The sequence below is a fragment of the Esox lucius genome, chromosome 5 (assembly GCF_011004845.1).
Source record: "Esox lucius isolate fEsoLuc1 chromosome 5, fEsoLuc1.pri, whole genome shotgun sequence".
NCBI lineage: Eukaryota > Metazoa > Chordata > Actinopteri > Esociformes > Esocidae > Esox > Esox lucius.
In genome coordinates this window covers 7,782,834-7,800,116 of record NC_047573.1, presented here as the reverse complement: position 1 = coordinate 7,800,116, position 17,283 = coordinate 7,782,834, and the positions used below count along the sequence as shown (strand labels likewise).

The following is a 17,283-nucleotide window of genomic DNA, read 5'->3' as shown; positions in this document are numbered from 1 at the left end:
TGGTAGGAATGACCTGACCTATCCCCCTGGTCCTACTACTTATCCCTTGGTCCAACTACCTAACCCCTGGTCCAACTACTTATCCCCTGGTCCAACTACTTATCCCCTGGTCCAACTACTTTCTCCCTGGTCCAACTACCTAATCCCGGTTCCAACTATCTAACCCTGGTTCCAACTACTTAACCCCTGGTCCAACTACTTAACCCCTGGTCCAACTACCTAACCCCTGTTCCGACTACCTAACCCCTGTTCCAACTACCTATTTCCTGGTCCAACTACCTAACCCCTGAGCTACCTACCTATATAGGCCATGCCGTTGAAGGAGAGGCTCTGAAGGTGGCCTATGAAGTTTGAGGGAACCATAGACATGAACCTCTTCTCAGTAACGATGCCCGTCTCAATGTTGTGAAACTCCAACTGGGTGTGGTCGCCTGCCATTTGACCTTTTGTTTGACAGGCGATGGGTGAGAGGAATGAGAAAGGGGGGACACGGTTGGTTGAGGTCATTCATGACTTCAGCAGGACCCATGCAAATGTTCCAACAGGCTTGAAGCTATATATATCCACTATTACAAAGGTACATGAAATACAGTGAGTTACACAAAGGGCCAGCTTCCTACATAATCTTGTTCAGTGGAGAAGCTCTTTGTTGTCCGAGACCTACTTCCATCTGTTTGTGAAAGTAGGGCCAAGCAGACATGTCTATCAGACATACTGGATTAGAGCTGATAGATTGCCTGTCCTGGTCAACAGATTTGTCATACAGTGTGGCTTACCTAGGTGTGTCCGGAACTGTGCTGAAAACAATGACACTAAAACAACAGAGTCAGACAGAGGGAGCTTGTACCTTCTACAGGCTGCAGATCATCTACGGTGAGTTTCAAACTTTTCCCCCTCCTGAACACACGCACAGTGTGCCACTCGTTATCATTCAGGTTCTGACCCGCAAATATGGTCTCAGGACCTTTGCCTGTAGGACAGCCCAAACAGTGGTTAACACACACGCACACGCACCACGACAGGGGCAGGAGAGAGAACACCAGAGTTAGTGCAGAGACATACGAATGTGTGGAGGAGCTGGGAGGAGACAGTGAAGAGAAAGAGATGGAAAGGAACGGGGGCACATAAAGAGAGAGAAGGGAAAGAAAGAGTGAAGAAAGAAAAGAAAGGAGGGAACGATATAATGAAAGAGGGGGTAGGAACGGGGGTGATAGAAACAGAGGTGATGCGTTAAAACAATACTTTGATAAAACAAAACATATTTAATGACCCATAAAACGCCACCTCAAGTTCTTTGTCGCATCATTAGGTGAAAAACAAAGGCTCATCTACCTCCCTGGTAAGAAGGGATGTTGACAACACAGATAGAATTGCAGAAATCACAGAATGTAGAATGGGATTCTGGAATTCTTTATCTATGATTGTTCTATTAATGGCAATACCACTAGGGGGTGCTATACCTTCAGCACAGAGCTTGCCTGGCCTGGCGCTAAGCAGAGCTAGGATACAGAAAAACAAACTCCATTTTGTTTAGCTATGAATTTCCAAACCATGTTGAGTCCTGCCTCTATGAAAGCAATTGTAAATAATGACATTTGGGGGAAAAAATCATAGTCATAAGGTCATTAAAAAATATATATATATGAAAACACCTCAATCAAATCAACTGGAATTAATGAGAAATTAGAAGAATGTAAAATCATGGCCATAGTAATTGAAGTTACTCCAGGTGCCAGTTTCAGCTCTGTCCCTTCCTTGAAGGTCAGTCCCAGACACTCTGTTGGTAGGTTGAGGAAATACGGACTGTGATTTTGTAAAGAGGAGTTAACGACGTCATACCTGCCTACTGGCTGACTGAGAAAAGTGGAAACCGAGGAGATTCCCAGGTTCTTCCCGGCCCGACGAATGAGGGCGGGGTTACTCTGCCTTGAAAGCCAAGTGATGTGTTAAAACAGGCGTTGACGGACAACCCACCAGGAGCCGGGTGGTTGTTTTAAGATATCTTAAGATGGATGCGTTAAATGGAAGTCAGTGGATAAGAGTCTGTTAATGTCGTCTCAGATGCTTTGAACCCCTTCTTTCATATCTACTGTATACGGAGCAAAACGGATGAGTAGGAACTACCATTGTGTTCATCCGATATGCAGGACACACGTGAAGTTGCATTTTAAAATCGGTGGATTTTTGAGGAGAACAGCCCGTGCAGGACGGGGCCCTCGCTGAGTTCAAACTGTATGAATAATGAATTCAAAACCATTAAGCAGGAGGGAGACAGAGGCCTAAGTAGCCCAGAACATGTCCTCACACTGTGGAAGAACGATCATCCCCTGTCCTCTGACTCGTCCTCAGCACACCACTGGGCTATATCAAGGCACGTGTCAAGACACCCTACTAGATAATGGATGTGAAGAGAAAGGAAGACGTCCTTTTGATCCTTCATTAGACCAAGACTACACTACATGCAAGGATATACTACAGTATGAGGGCGTGTGAGAGCGATGACACCAAATTTAACACACCTGCTCCCCGTTCACACCTGAGACCTTGTAACACTAACGAGTCACATGACACCGGGGAGGAAAAATGGCTAATTGGGCTAATTGGGGACAGCAAATTTACACTGTTATACAAGCTGTATAAGCACTACTTTACGTTGTAGCAAAGTGTCATTTCTTCAGTGTTGTCACATGAAAAGATACAATAAAATATTTACAAAAATGTGAGGGGTGTACTCACTTTTGTGAGATACTGTATGTATACTGTGTGTATGCCTGTGCGTGTTTGTATATGTGCGTGTGTTTGTGTGTAATTTAGCAAGCACATACATATCTAACCTCTCCCCTTTCCAGCATGAAAGCTACACCGTGTTCAGATTACAAATAATAAAACAAAAATAATTTCAGTGTCCAGAAACTGGAGCCTTGGATTCCCCCCTCTCATCAGGAACAGAGGGAGGACAGGAAAGATCCTTTCAAGTCCCCCATCTCCAACCTTCCATCCCATTACTTCTTCTATCTCCATCCCCTTTCCACTCTAATCCCATTCTCCAGTTGCCGAGTTTCCATCCCGTCCAGGCCTGGTGTTGTGTTGAGTGCTGACCAAGCAGAACACCGCCTCTGAGATTGACTATGGTATCCCAGCGCTCCGGCTGTCTCAGATTAGCATAAACAGAGAACTGAGGCTTTGAAGATCGCAGACAAAAAGAAGGGGAAATAAATAGCCATCAACGGCTCGACTGAAATGAACCTTGAGCCTTCTGTTTGGGGAGCGGAGACAGTGAGCCGAGCCAGGGAATCTGCAGCCTGGGTGGTTGTCACACTGTCCCAGTGAATAGATGGGAGGAGCCAGAGGGAAGATGCCGGTGGGGAGGAGCCAGAGGGGCAGAGCCAGTGGGGAGGAGCCAGAGGGGCAGAGCCAGAAGGGCAGAGCCAGTGGGGAGGAGCCAGAGGGGCAGAGCCAGAGGGGAGGAGCCAGAGTGGCAGAGCCAGAGGGGCAGAGCTAGAAGCAAATGTTAAAGATGAGGAGGCTGCAGTAGACAGAGAGCTCCAACAATGATGTCCCTCCATCAGGTCATCCTTCCATGTCTGTCTTTCTGCTGAATCCATCATGTCTAAATGATAAAGGTCTTTACAGTGACAGATCTACAGTATATCACTGCCTCCGGTACCAGGAGAAAAGTGCAGCTTATGTGGAAAGATGACTGAGAAGATTAAGCAGGGTCCTGGGCTAAATGTCCTAAAACTAAGCATAGTTCTAGGCTAAACATCCTGAAAAGATTAAGGAGGGTTTTTGGCTGAAGGTCCTAAGAAGATTAAGGAGAGTCCTGGCCTTAACGTATTGAGAGGAGTAAGCTGGATCCTGGTCGAAATGTCCTAGGAATATTAAGGAGGATCCTGGTCTAAATGTCCTAAGAAGATTAAGGAGGATCCTGGTCTAAATATTCCTAAGAATATTAAGGAGGAACCTGGTCTAAATGTCCTAAGAATATTATGGAGGAACCTGGGCTTAATGTCCTAAGACGATTTAACAGGATCCTGGGCTAAATGTCCTAAGAAGTTTTAACAGGATCCTGGGCTAAATTTCCTAAGATGATTTAACAGGATCCTGGGCTTAATGTCCTAAGACGATTTAACAGGATCCTGGGCTAAATGTCCTAAGAAGATTAAGGAGGATCCTGGGCTAAATGTCCTAAGAAGATTTAACAGGATCCTGGGCTAAATGTCCTAAGAAGATTTAACAGGATCCTGGGCTAAATGTCCTAAGAAGATTAAGGAGGATCCTGGGCTAAATGTCCTAAGAAGATTTAACAGGATCCTGGGCTAAATGTCCTAAGAAGATTAAGGAGGATCCTGGGCTAAATGTCCTAAGAAGATTAGGCAGGGTTCTTGGTCAAACGTACTGAGAAGTGTGAGCAGGGTTTTGAGCTGAACGACCTGAGAAGATCCTGGGCTAAAAGCCCTGAAGGCCCAGTACTCATCTGTCTGTCTGCAGAAGCCCATCTCCACCGATGGAGACCTAATGATGGACGGGTCCCCCACTGATCTCTGCCTGGCTCATCGATTGCCTTCCCACGGGACACGTGAGAGAGTGGACCAATGGAGAAGAAGAGGACAGGAAGATCATCCAGGATGGTGGGCTGGACAGCCGTGTTTCCACATCGTCTCCCTCCTGGTGGAGGTCTTATCTGGGTCCCACCGGAATCAGTTGGTAACGTGTTGGGCTCGTAAAGCAAGGGTTGTAGGTTCAATTCCCACAGGGAATCAGTATGAAAATACAGAAGGCACTCTGGAGGAGAGTGTCTGCAAATTGCCTCAAATCTAGAAACACGGAATGGGAGGTTGAACTGGGAGGTTTATGTTTTGCCAGTGTACGTGTCGAAATGCATGTATTACATGGCTGAATAGTGTCAAGAAAATGTTTGGCACTCATCAACAAGTCTGGAGAAAATGCTTTTTTTTTTGTTGAGTAAACTTCAGTTCAATTTACAATGTGAATAATCCAGATATTGAGGCAATAAGGCTGAGGCCCAGGTATGGCATTTGTTTGCATGTAAGAGTGTTAGCTACGCAGCACATGCCAATCCAATGAAGTTCCCCAGTGTCACCACTGTTCAGGCTCTCTCTGTAATCCTGTGGAATGACTTCCCCGTAATCTGAGCTCTTTCTCTAATTACATTATCATTTCAGAAAGGGCAGCTACGAGAAATATTGCTGAAAACACTAAACTGTGTGTGTGTGTGTGTGTGTGTGTGTGGGTATGTGTGCAAATGTGTGTCTACGTGTGTGCATGTGTGTATGTGTGCAAGTGTGTGTGTGTGTGTGTGCAAATGTGTGTCTATGTGTGTGCATGTGTGTATGTGTGCAAGTGTGTGTGTGTGTGTGTGTGTGTGTGTGTGTGGAATTGTTTGGGGAAACTAAGGGACACGGAGGTGATATGGGTCACATCTCAATGTAAATCAAACAGACAACTCACACAAAGACACAGACACAGAGGTTAGCTGTGACTCCACAGGACTTGTGCCTAAATGACAGCACTAAAAACAGCATAAACCATCCTAAATGCCATTACGAATTACAGCCAAAACCACAGCCTGGAGACCCTGCCAACAGGAAGTCAGTGGCAAACATCATTACATCAGAGCAATACGCACGCACATAAGAAACCAAGCACCCACCCACACACACATACAGACACCACACACACACACACACACACACACACACACACACCAACTAGCTAACAACATGTCAGCTTCTGTTAAGTAACTGGTGGTGTAAAGTGATGACATAGGTAAGACGAAATAAATCAATAGTAGACCACAAAAAACAAACAAATCAAAGGCCACACAAAAAGCCAGTTGGTCTGAGAGTCTGTATAAATGTGCGTGCATGATATTTTGTATTTTTAGGTTGTTGTCAGTCAGCGCTCGTTCACAGTGTTTAAGTTGAAGTGGCAGCAGTGTCTTCAGGCAGAGTTGAGGACGCCCGCGGGGAGTGAGCCGAGGACCCCTAATTGACAGTGATGTGTCTTTGAGTCTGTGCTGTGTGTGTATGTGTGTGTATATAGGTGTGTGTAGGTGTGTGTGTTTGTGTGCTTCTTAAGTCTGCCATGAACATGTCATTCCACCACAAAGCTGATGTGAAATGCTGCAAACCGACAACGCTAATTAACAAAATAAATAATTGAGTCGTTTAAAATAATAATAAGGACAGAAAAAAAATAACAACCTGAAATAAAATCAGAAGAAAAAAAACAAGCTTTGGAAGTGGAATGGTAACTCTAAATAGAACTGAGGATGTTAAAGATGCATTGGTGCTTTTCTTTCCAGGAATTTCAATTAAACATTTCCTCCTGACACATTTAGGCTAGACCTGGGGCGCGGCGAGGAGCCTCTCTTTTTGCTCACCTCTTCCTTTTAGTCTTGAAGAGGAACATGTAGTTCCATTGGCACATGCCCGTACGCTGGCGATGCCTCAATCATGACACTAATTCCTCTGATTAAACATTGTGAGCCAAACACACACACACACACACACACATACACACAAACAGGGTGCCAATCAAAAGAGGTTTGCAGTGCCAAAAAAGCTTCAATGACTTACAATGAATCTTGCTACTCAGGTGGAAAGCGTTAGATCTAAGTGCCTCTGGCAATGTAATTCGGCAAAACCTCAGAGTTGGACCGGCTGTGTTAACCCAAGTTGAGATGCTTTGACTTTAATATACTTGTAAATTGTAGCACCCCTTTATCATCACATAATATCACAGCCCCGTCTATTGTAGTAGAGAGAACAAAAGAGAGAAGGAGGAAGTGAGAGAAAGTGAGAGAATTGGGCAGAGCGAGATAGAGGAAAAGACAGCCAACCAACATGGCAGAACATGCCTGTATGTAAACGTGTGTTGTATACTGTGTATGTTTTCTAGACTTATGTTGCTGTGTCCATGCTGGTCAGAGTCGGTCTTATGTTCAGTGTGTAGAACTACACATGTAAAAATATGAAAAGAAAAAAAATATATATACAGTATCTCACAAAGGTGTGAAGTAGTGAGAGTATAGCTTGTATAACTGTGTAAATTTGCTGTCCCCTTAAAATAACTCAACACACAGCCATTAATGTCTAAACCGCTGGCAACAAAAGTGAGTACACCACTAAGTGAAAATGTCCAAATTGGGCCCAAATAGCAATTTTCCTTCTCCGGTGTCATGTGACTCATTAGTGTTACAAGGTCTCAGGTGTGAATGGGGAGCAGGTGTGTTAAATGTGGTGTCATCGCTCTCACACTCCCTCATACTGGTCACTGGAAGTTCAGCATGGCACCTCATGGCAACGTTCTCTCTGAGGATTTGAAAAAAAGAATTGTTGCTCTACATAAAGATGGCCTAGGCCATAAGAAGATTGTCAAGACCCTGAAACTGAGCTGCAGCACAGTGGCCAAGACCATACAGTGATTTAACAGGACAGGTTCCACTCAGAACAGGCCTCGCCATGTCGACCAAAGAAGTTGAGTGCACATGCTCAGCGTCATATCCAGAGGTTGTCTTTGGGAAATAGACGTATGAGTGCTGCCAGCATTGCTGAAGGGGTTGGGGGGTCAGCCTGTCAATGCTCAGACCATACGACGCACACTGCATCAAATTGGTCTGCATGGGTTCCCAGAGGGAAGCCTGTTCTAAAGATGATGCTCAAGAAAGCCCACCAATGGTTTGCTGAAGACAAGCAGACTAAGGACATGGATTACTGGAACCATGTCCTGTGGTCTGATGAGACCAACATAAACTTATTTGGTTCAGACGGTGTCAAGCGTGTGTGGTGGCAACCAGGTGAGGAGTACAAAGAGTGTATTTCTTACAGTCAAGCATAGTGGTGGGAGTGTCATGGTTTGGGGCTGCATGAGTGCTGCCGGCACTGGGGAGCAACAGTTAATTGAGGGAACCATTATCATGTTGGGCAGTATTCCAACATGATAACGACCCCAAACACACCTCCAAGACGACCACTGCCTTGCTAAAGATGCTCAGGGTAAATGTGATGGACTAACCAAGCATGTCTCCAGACCTAAACCCTATTGAGCATCTGTGGGGCATCCTCAAACGGAAGGTGGAGGAGCACAAGGTCTCTAACATCCACCAGCTCTGCGATGTCTTCATGGAGGAGTGGAAGAGGACTCCAGCGGCAACCTGTGAAGCTCTGGTGAACTCCATGCCCAAGAGGATTAAGGCAGTGCTGGAAAATAATGGTGGCCACACAAAATATTGACACTTTGGGCCCAATTTGGACATTTTCACTTATGTTGCCAGCGGTTTAGACATTAATGGCTGTGTGTTGTGTTATTTTGAGGGGACAGCAAATTTACACTGTTATTCACTCACTCATTTACATTGTAGCAAAGTGTAATTTCTTCAGTGTTGTCACATGAAAAAAACCTAATCAAATATTTTCTAAAAAAATTGTGTATATACACATAATAAATAAAGAAAAAACAGTGCATCATTGTGCCTGATAATCTGACAGTACTATACGAATACTAGATAGAAACACAGTGCTGGAATGCAGACTGTGAATGTCAGCAGACAGCGCTGTATTAGTGTGTAATTATATAAAGTGTGAGTGTGTACGTGTGCCGTGCCTGTTTAGCTCTGTTTGATGTTCAACTTGTGCACAGATTAGTTTCCACCTTGTGACTGAACCAAATTAGCCGTTAAAGCACAGCGCCTACGGACGGAAAGCTGACAGAAAGTGTATTCCTTATTTGCATATTCAATGTAGACAATTGGCGGCTGCATTCTTAGTTGCATTAAATGCTATTTAGCATTTAGATAGGCATTTAAAAACACCAGCGGCGTTCACATGTAGGGCCATTGCCATAGAATAGCATAAATGGTGCCGGGAACAATTTAGGTGTAAATGCCTTTTGATATCCCTACACACACACACCTACCGTGGACCATAGCCTATAACGTAGAGGTTCATTCCTATGTGGGCCGACGCTCCATGAAATACTGAATCCGTATCTGTGACTCATCCATCCCCAGAAGAAGCAGAGAACTGGACTGGATGGAAGACAAGCTGGTGAAGGAGATAGTATTTCATGTTGTTTTGGAGTGTGTTTCTCCATTATGTTACGCCGGAGCAGAGTGGCTGTGATGCTAGGAAAGGTAATCCCCCAGGCCAAACCCTGGAGATGTTGTGTGTTTGGGCTTGCACGCGTGTGTGTGTGTTTGCTGTATGGTAAACAGGAAAGTGAGGCTTATCTTTTCTGACTCTTGAGAACTCGTCTTCTATCATTAATTAATCAACAACTTTGAATAATAAATGCAAGGACAACTTTTCTTCTTAAAATACTGCAGTGAAACCTCCATCTCCACTCACACTTCCTTGAGTATTTTTTGTCTACTCCCTCTCTCCATCCCTCCTACCTGGTCATCTTACTCTTCACCTCCTCCCTCAGTTCCCTCCCTCTCCTCTTCGTCTTACTCTATATCCCAACCTCTTTACCTCCCTCCCTGGCAGTCACACTCTCTCCATTACTCCTCCTTCACTCCTCCCTCTCCAACCCTTTTGCTGTGCTCCGTGTGGCAGGTTAATGAGAATAATAAAATCACACTCCGTATTTCCTTTCCGCTTCGAAAAGCCTCATCAATTCAACCAGGCACTAAAAAAATAAAAAAAAAATAAAGGAAGACGAGCAAGGAGAAATGGAACAGAAAAAGGAAAATAAGAAAATGAGGGGAACATTGTGGGAAATTGTGCATGGCTAAAATACCTCTGTTTCCAAAGCATGCGTTTTATATCAGCCAGTCTGTTAAAATTTAGGAACATCATCTAGCCTGGTAATTAGAGACAACGGAGTGTGAAGAATCACTGGTGATGACCATGTCGGGGACTGATCATGAATTTCAACCCCAGCCTGCTTTCCTCCCCTCCGTTATAATCCCCCCCCCACTCCCTCCCTCCCCCCTCCCCCCCTCCCTCCCTCCCTCCCTCCTTCCCTCCTTCCCTCCCGTTTCTAAAATAATGACTTTTCATCAATATCCGGTGAAAGAAAGACATACATATCTTTGTCAACTCAATCTGATAACATAACACAAAAAAGATATTAATACATACCACTTAAACAGCAACTATAAAGGCTTTTTAAAACTAAAAAAAAGGCTTTTTTTCTAAGGCAAACTGTAGATCTGTAGATCTTTTTTTTAAAGACAGAGCTCTAGTCAAGATTAAGCGACGTTGTGAAGACAGATAAAAGAGGTAGAACTGAATGGATAACAGAAGGTGAGTAATAAACAGGATCGGTCTTTACTTACTGGTTGTACAGTTTATCCTCATACAGTCTAGATGGGGGAGAATAGATGACATGTCAAATCATCCTTCACTGTGACAGCTGCAGACAATATTAATGCATCACATCCCACCCCTCTGGGGACGAGACACGGACACCGAGGCCACACCCTGACGCTCTCAGCCACGCCCCTCCTCCCCATCCCGCCCCAGGCTAAAGGGTGATCGCCCTGGGAGACAAGAGCATGGCGACTTCTTTGCCAATCCAAACCTATTCGTTGGCGACCACCATTTTTTGATTGACCGAATCAATTAATTATGAACATAAATATGACGTGGTAGCATACTAAATATCAACCTAAGGCCTTCGATCTTGGATGTGACAAGATAATACTTGGTAAGAATTGGTAATAAAGAATTGGTAATGCAATGGTCTCCGTGACAGAGGAGTTTTGTCTATACCTGTGGAATATGCATTGAGAGAGCATCAGAACGTGGCCATGGTCATGCGAGGCCACTTGGGCGGGATGCTGGGTGGTTTAACGTCTTAGGTTAAGGCATTCAAATACGCCACGCCTACATTTGACCAATGACCTCTATCCCAATGCAGTGGCGTTTAAAAAAAGTATAATTCAAAGAATGCGTGTTAAGGGCAAGCAGAGACTTTTCTCACAGCACACCTACTCTTCTACTGGAATGTACTAGAATAGAACACCTACTCTTCTACTGGAATGTACTAGAATAGAACACATACACTTCTACTGGAATGTACTAGAAAAGCACACCTACACTTCTACTAGAATATACTAGAATAGCACACCTACATTTCTACTGGATTGTACTAGAATAGCACACCTATTCTAGAATGCTTTTTCTTATAATGATAACAAATTGGTAGTTCTACTACTATGATGAACACATGGACCCAACTACCACCTACTACTACTATTACTACTAATACTACTACTACGATTGCTACTACTATTACTACTAGTAATACTAATAATAATAATAATAATAATACTAATAATACTAATACTACAGCTACAAATGTCTACTACTACTATAAATATTAATACTACTACTATTAATACTACTACTACTAATATTACTAATACTACTGCGACTAATACTACTACAACTGCTAATATTAAAACTACTTATACTACTGCAACTAATACTACTACAACTACTAATATTAAACCTACTTATAATACTGCAACAACTATCTATTAATAATTATAATATTAACCTCTATTACTATGACAACACCTACCTGCTAATGCTACTAACTACTACTACTACTAATACTACTTCTACTTTTACCTGTACTCCTGCTACAACTACTACTACCATAACATTACTGGACTTAGACTTGGAGTAGAATAAATATTTCCAACCTTTATATCCACTAGTAGACAAATCCTGTGCTACTGTTAAAGCTATACTGCTCAGCAGCCACACAGTCTCTCTGTCTCTCTCTGTCTCTGGTAAAGGAGTGAGTCAGTGTTGTGCTGTGAGAAGAGAGGTCTGACCCAGATCCAGGCCCAGTCATCCTACCCACATGGCCCTGCCGGTCGAGTGTCGTCAACCGCAGCAGAAAAGTGGTCGCAAACAGCCAAAGACCAACGCCTACCAGCCGTACAGGGAATGCTCTGCTTTTCAAAGGAAGAGAGGAAGACAGGGAGAAGTTGGTGAAGAGGGAAGAGGGAGATCTAGCCACTGAACGGCACTGGGAATCGAGTCAAACAAAACGAATGAAGTATTTAAAATCTGCCCAAAAGAAATCAATAGGGAAAATGTAAACAAAAACTTCTCTGCTATGATCATCAGATCAGATTTCAGAAGCTGTCCATGGTAACCGTGGCGATGTGGGTTGTCAGCCCTGTTACCGTGGCGATGCGGGCTGTCAGCCCACTGTCAGTATGAGGCTGTGATGCCCTGGGTGCCGCGGCAACAGACTGCCCTGCGGTCGACAAACAGACAGTAGAGCCAATACCATGTCCCCCTCTTTGTACGCATCGTTAAACGCCTCTGTTTAGGAAGCTCATTCCTGTTTAGTCAGCAGAAAAGAAGAAATAGATAGCTATCGCTTCCCACAGCCACGCTCTGTTTAGGACAAATCTAACAGACAGACACAGACAGACAGACACAGACAGACACAGAAAGACAGACACAGAAAGACAGACACAGACAGACAGGCACAGACAGACACAGACAGACACACAGACACAGACAGACAGGCAGACATAGAAAGACACACAGTCACAGAAAGACACACAGACAGACAGACAGACACAGACAGACAGGCACAGACAGACAGGCACAGACAGACAGACACAGACAGACAGGCACAGACAGACAGGCCAACAAATAAAGCCTCTGTTATATCAACGGCCCTCCGAACCAACACACAGACAAAAGACAGATAGCTTGTTTTATAAAACAAAGCATATCATATCTATGGATTGTTTATTATATGGACTTTCACTGCTCTGTGAGCTAAATTTGGATTCATATTAATAGCCACCCGTGGTTGTGTCTTAATTGAGCTCTAGGGAGACACTGTCAGCCAACAGTCTGACCTCCTTCTGGTTCTTTTACGATCTGTTTTTATCACGTCGTAAGTTTTACACACCGTTGTGTTCTCTGTATTTCTATTCAACCACTTATTGTCTATTGATTAGCCTCGCTACTTTACATTTTACTTTGCCCCGCTGAGAATGAGCTGGAGGTAGATCATTCACTGTAAACCTTTGAGCTGTGGCGCGCATGTGATAAATCAACTTTTATTTCATTAGTCTGTGTTGGTACCAGACTATGGAGAGAGTAGACCGACATGGATATATTACCCTTTAAGTGAATGGTTCTCAACTGGCCTTGCCAATATTAGCTTTTTGCAAAGCGTTCATTTTCTCAAAATGCTACATTAGCAGTAATTACATCGCAGTATTGTTGAATACTTGTTGCTGATGGGCTAGAAAGGAGTTCTATAATGCACATTCACTCCTGATATAGGGGACAGTTAGGAGAGATGTACAGGGGACCAAATCGTGAGGGAAAAGTCCCCAAAAGCACTACATTCAGAAAGCCAAAACGCACAGGTTTTATTATAGGGGTTTATCTGAATTATTGCGCGAAAAACAACATTAGCAAACATGTACATATAGAAATAATTTTAATTTTAGTTGTGAATGTATAATTTTTTTGTGAATTTATCCTTTCTGATGTTTTGGTTTCTACAGACGCCAACCAGTCATTGGTTCTATTTGTCCTATGTTAATGTAGAAATGTATAACCAAAAATTATCAACTGGGTTACGCCTATAGCAACCAAAACAAGCATGAATTAAATAATAAAACATAATTCTCAATAGTGTCATATGTTGCTGATTCTTTTTTTCTTTTAAGACTGTAAGTCGACACCTGCAGTCTGGTAAGACGCTCCTCTCGTCAGTCCTTTTCTTACATCTTAAAACTGTATCGAGTTATAGGCTTAGAAAGAATACACAACGGCACAAAGAACCACTCAGCGAAAGAAATGACCCCATGGTCGTAGACATTTGTCTAGTGCTTAGATTCACTGGTGATTATGCTCTCTCACGATATTAACCAAATGACCACCGTAAGAGGACCGTTTAGGGGCCCCTGGGAAAATAGCCGCTTCAGGGGCCTTAGTCGGTGATCATAACAACCTAAACTAAGGGACGACCCACCGGAGAGGCTGCTGCCATAGGCCTCTGTATCACTCGCCAGCCGTGACTGCAACCTAAAGCTCTTGAATGGCATGACCTTCACTTCTCCGGGAGCCTGAGGGGAATGAGTAAACGCCGTTAAACGAGGGGTGAAACCCTGAAAGACGGGGCAGCTGCCAGGAGGCGTTGTGTCCTTGCCCGGTGTCCTCTGTCCACCTGCGGGCGAAACCGGGTCCAGTTCTAAGCACTGAGGGGACTGAATAGACCTCAAAATGGGGCAGAGACAGTATCTGTAATTAGGTTCCAAGGCTATAATGGAATTACAGTTCCATATAAAACGGAGTCCAGAGGAAGGCTGGGAGGTTAATAAGAGACCTGGCGGCGCGGCTGTTTAATGCAGGAGGCTTAAAGGGGTTCCGCTGACAGTACACTTGGCCTTTGGTGCTAATGGGAAGCATGGCTCATATTTAGCTCATGGCACCAGCCACATCAGTGCCAAGGTCACGGGTTCAGTCCCCACCAGGCTCGCAAACACGTGTTAACAATCTCTACAACTCACTGCACAGCCCTACGTACTATATTATTATGAGCATTATGATTATCATTAGTCATGGCGGAGGCAGTAGTGCGTGGAGGAATCCCCCACGCAGGACAGAGTCGGGGCTGGGTGGCGGGCTAGGCGGTCGAAGGCGGCGCCCCGTGGTCAGGGAGGAGGGTGGAGGGGAGGGGTAAGACAGAGCGTTCCCTGCTGGGTCAGTGGGACAGCGTGCTCGTTTGGCAGTGAGCGGAGAGCCGCAGACTAAGTCCACTGAAGGGTCCTATAACATCCCCTCATATTCATCAACAGTGGCGGCATACAGCACATAGACAGCACAGTGTGAGTGTGACACGTATCGACAGCACATGAACAGCAGTGCGAAGGAGACAGGACGACAGACGGAGTGTCTGTGTCTGGATGAACGGGCCGGTCCGGCGCTACGGGCCGCGGGCCTGTGAGAGTCTACCGGGGCTACGTGTTGACGCTACAGTGCGTGAACGGTCTGGGAAGTGCGCGGCGGCCTGTCCGGCGTAAAGCCCAGCGTGGCCCGGGGGTGCGTGGTGTGTGTGTCGTGGAGGCGAGGGGGGGGGCGCAACGCGGGCCGAAGTCGCAACCACGTTACCTAGGTTGACCGTGAGGCGGACACGGCCCGTCTCCAGCTCCAGGCGCAGCGTGTCGCCGCTGTCGCGCGACGTGGTGGCCATCAGGACCCCGTAGGCCCGCTGGGAGCGGAACCGCAGGGCCACGTCCTCCGCCTCCGTGTGCATCACCACGGGCAACTGGATCTTCATGAACTTGCTGCCGTCGTAACTCAGTATGGTGGCGTCTGGGGGGGAGGAGGGGGACAGAGGGGGGGGGACAGAGGAGGGGGACAGAGGCATGGTGTAAGTGTGGACATTCACTTTATTGTAAAAAAAATAAATAAAAAAAAGTAAATAATTCATGACTGAAAATTCGTCGTTGAGCTATGGAAGTTATATTGTGGATTCTGAAGAAGAAGTATTTCAGCTTGAAATTACACATTTTACACATCACTGAGAGTGATTTCATGTTCACAGAGGAAAGGCAATTCCAAATAAAAAACACACGCAATCTCACTCTAAATAATACTCTGACTAGGGGAGCATTTAACAGACCAGCAGTATCATCTGGATGCGGTGCACTGTTAGGGAAAGTAGTATTTAAACATGAGGTTGTTTGCTAATGCTCTCTCTCTAACACGCACACACAGACAGGCATGCTCACACACACTAACACACAGACACAGACAGACACACGAATGAAACTCAGGCGCGCACACACACACACACACTTATACCCAGCATGGATCAAGAGCACTGAAGCACGGTCCCAGATTACCACCAACCAGCGCGTTGTTCCTCTGCCTTCTAGTTCTGCTCATTAATCAGCATCTGAACACGACAAGATCACAGGGATTCAAAACAGCCTCGAAAGGGCCCAGACTGGAGAGATCCTCCTCCGACATCGTTCCAAGGTGCGAGCAATCGCTTGTAGACAGGCAGGCCACACGAAAAGGGGGCAGGCAATGCTGACAGGCCGGGGCCCGCGATGACCAATGAAGAAATGGGTTTCCGGTACACACACGTTAAGTCTCTGAACACGTGAACCAAAAGCTTGAATCATTTCAGTGGAGGAGAAATTCAGCCCACATTTGTGACGTAAATACTGTAGCAGTTATATATACTATATATATATATATGTATGTATGCATATATGGATAGACTGATAGATACATAGATTGATAGATATATTAGATACAGACAGGTATAGATAGATATAGAGCCAGGTAGAAGGGTAAAAGGAATGAGCACACACAAACTCATGCGAGTACGTACACACACACACACACGCACGCACACACGCACACACGCACACACACGCACACACGCACACACACGCACACACACGCACACACCACCTCATCATCTCACCACAGGCTTGTCGTGCACACACCTCATGTCACATCCATCCCCCGTGGGATGACTCCGCCGCTCTGACACAATCGCTCACCCAAATCCAATTTCCCCCCTCCCTCCCGTCCACCGACCCCCCCCCCGCCCCCCCCCCCCCTCCCCTCCGCTCCGCGTCTCCTCCGGCTTCCTGGGGGCACGCTGCAGGTGACAGGAGCAGCGTGACAAACGAGCGTTCGCCGCTAAACTGTCTGCCTCCCGCCAAGTAAAGTGTGTCTGTTGGGGATAGTTAGCAACTTCTCAGGCGGAGAGATTGAGGCAGCCGCATCGGCCTCGCGGGCCGGAGTAGACGTTTAAATGGAGATTGGTAATATTATGGCAAGAAATGGAAACACAACCGCAGTTGTGACGGTGTGGTCCAACACTAACTCTAGGATTGTAGCGTGTGGAACTGTGCGAGGGGACCTGAGGCGACGGGGGCCCTGATACAGGGCGGTTATCATCTTCCACGCCTCGCAACATATTTCCAATAAGAACAAACATTGTTCACATTGCTTTCCTAAACGGCCCGGATGGTTTCGTTTCGTGACGTGACATGAGGTCTCTTTCTTCAGTCGAAAAGACAGCCCCTTAAAAACGCAATATGAGCTCCTTGTGAAGTGTTTCAGTGATGTGTTTTACTGTCGTAACTGAACTGTTGTCAACGCATGGTGATGAGTGTGTCAGGGTCAGGGTTAGCGGAAGGTCAAATAAAGGGTAAAGTCTCCTTCTCTGGGGTGGTCTGAACTTAATCAAGTTTACATTTCAGAGGTCTACGTTAAAGAGCTTTTGCATTAATTC

The 17,283-nt window shown here is 45.4% G+C and overlaps 1 protein-coding gene across 31 annotated transcripts in view; it reads right to left on the bottom strand.

The window, feature by feature from the left end:
• The window catches only part of LOC105006738 (neurexin-1a), a 389,916-nt gene that overhangs the window by 196,598 nt on the left and 176,035 nt on the right, over positions 1-17,283 (bottom strand). For 26 of the 31 annotated variants that reach the window (XM_034292318.1, XM_034292322.1, XM_034292324.1 and 23 more), the window contains 4 exons: positions 15,135-15,338; positions 10,307-10,333; positions 848-970; positions 300-443 (listed from right to left, as the gene is read on the bottom strand). In XM_034292318.1, coding sequence (XP_034148209.1) covers positions 300-443; positions 848-970; positions 10,307-10,333; positions 15,135-15,338 — 498 coding nt within the window. The remainder of the gene's footprint in view (positions 1-299; positions 444-847; positions 971-10,306; positions 10,334-15,134; positions 15,339-17,283) is intronic. The other 5 variants (XM_034292330.1, XM_034292338.1, XM_034292317.1 and 2 more) reach the window with 1 other exon arrangement.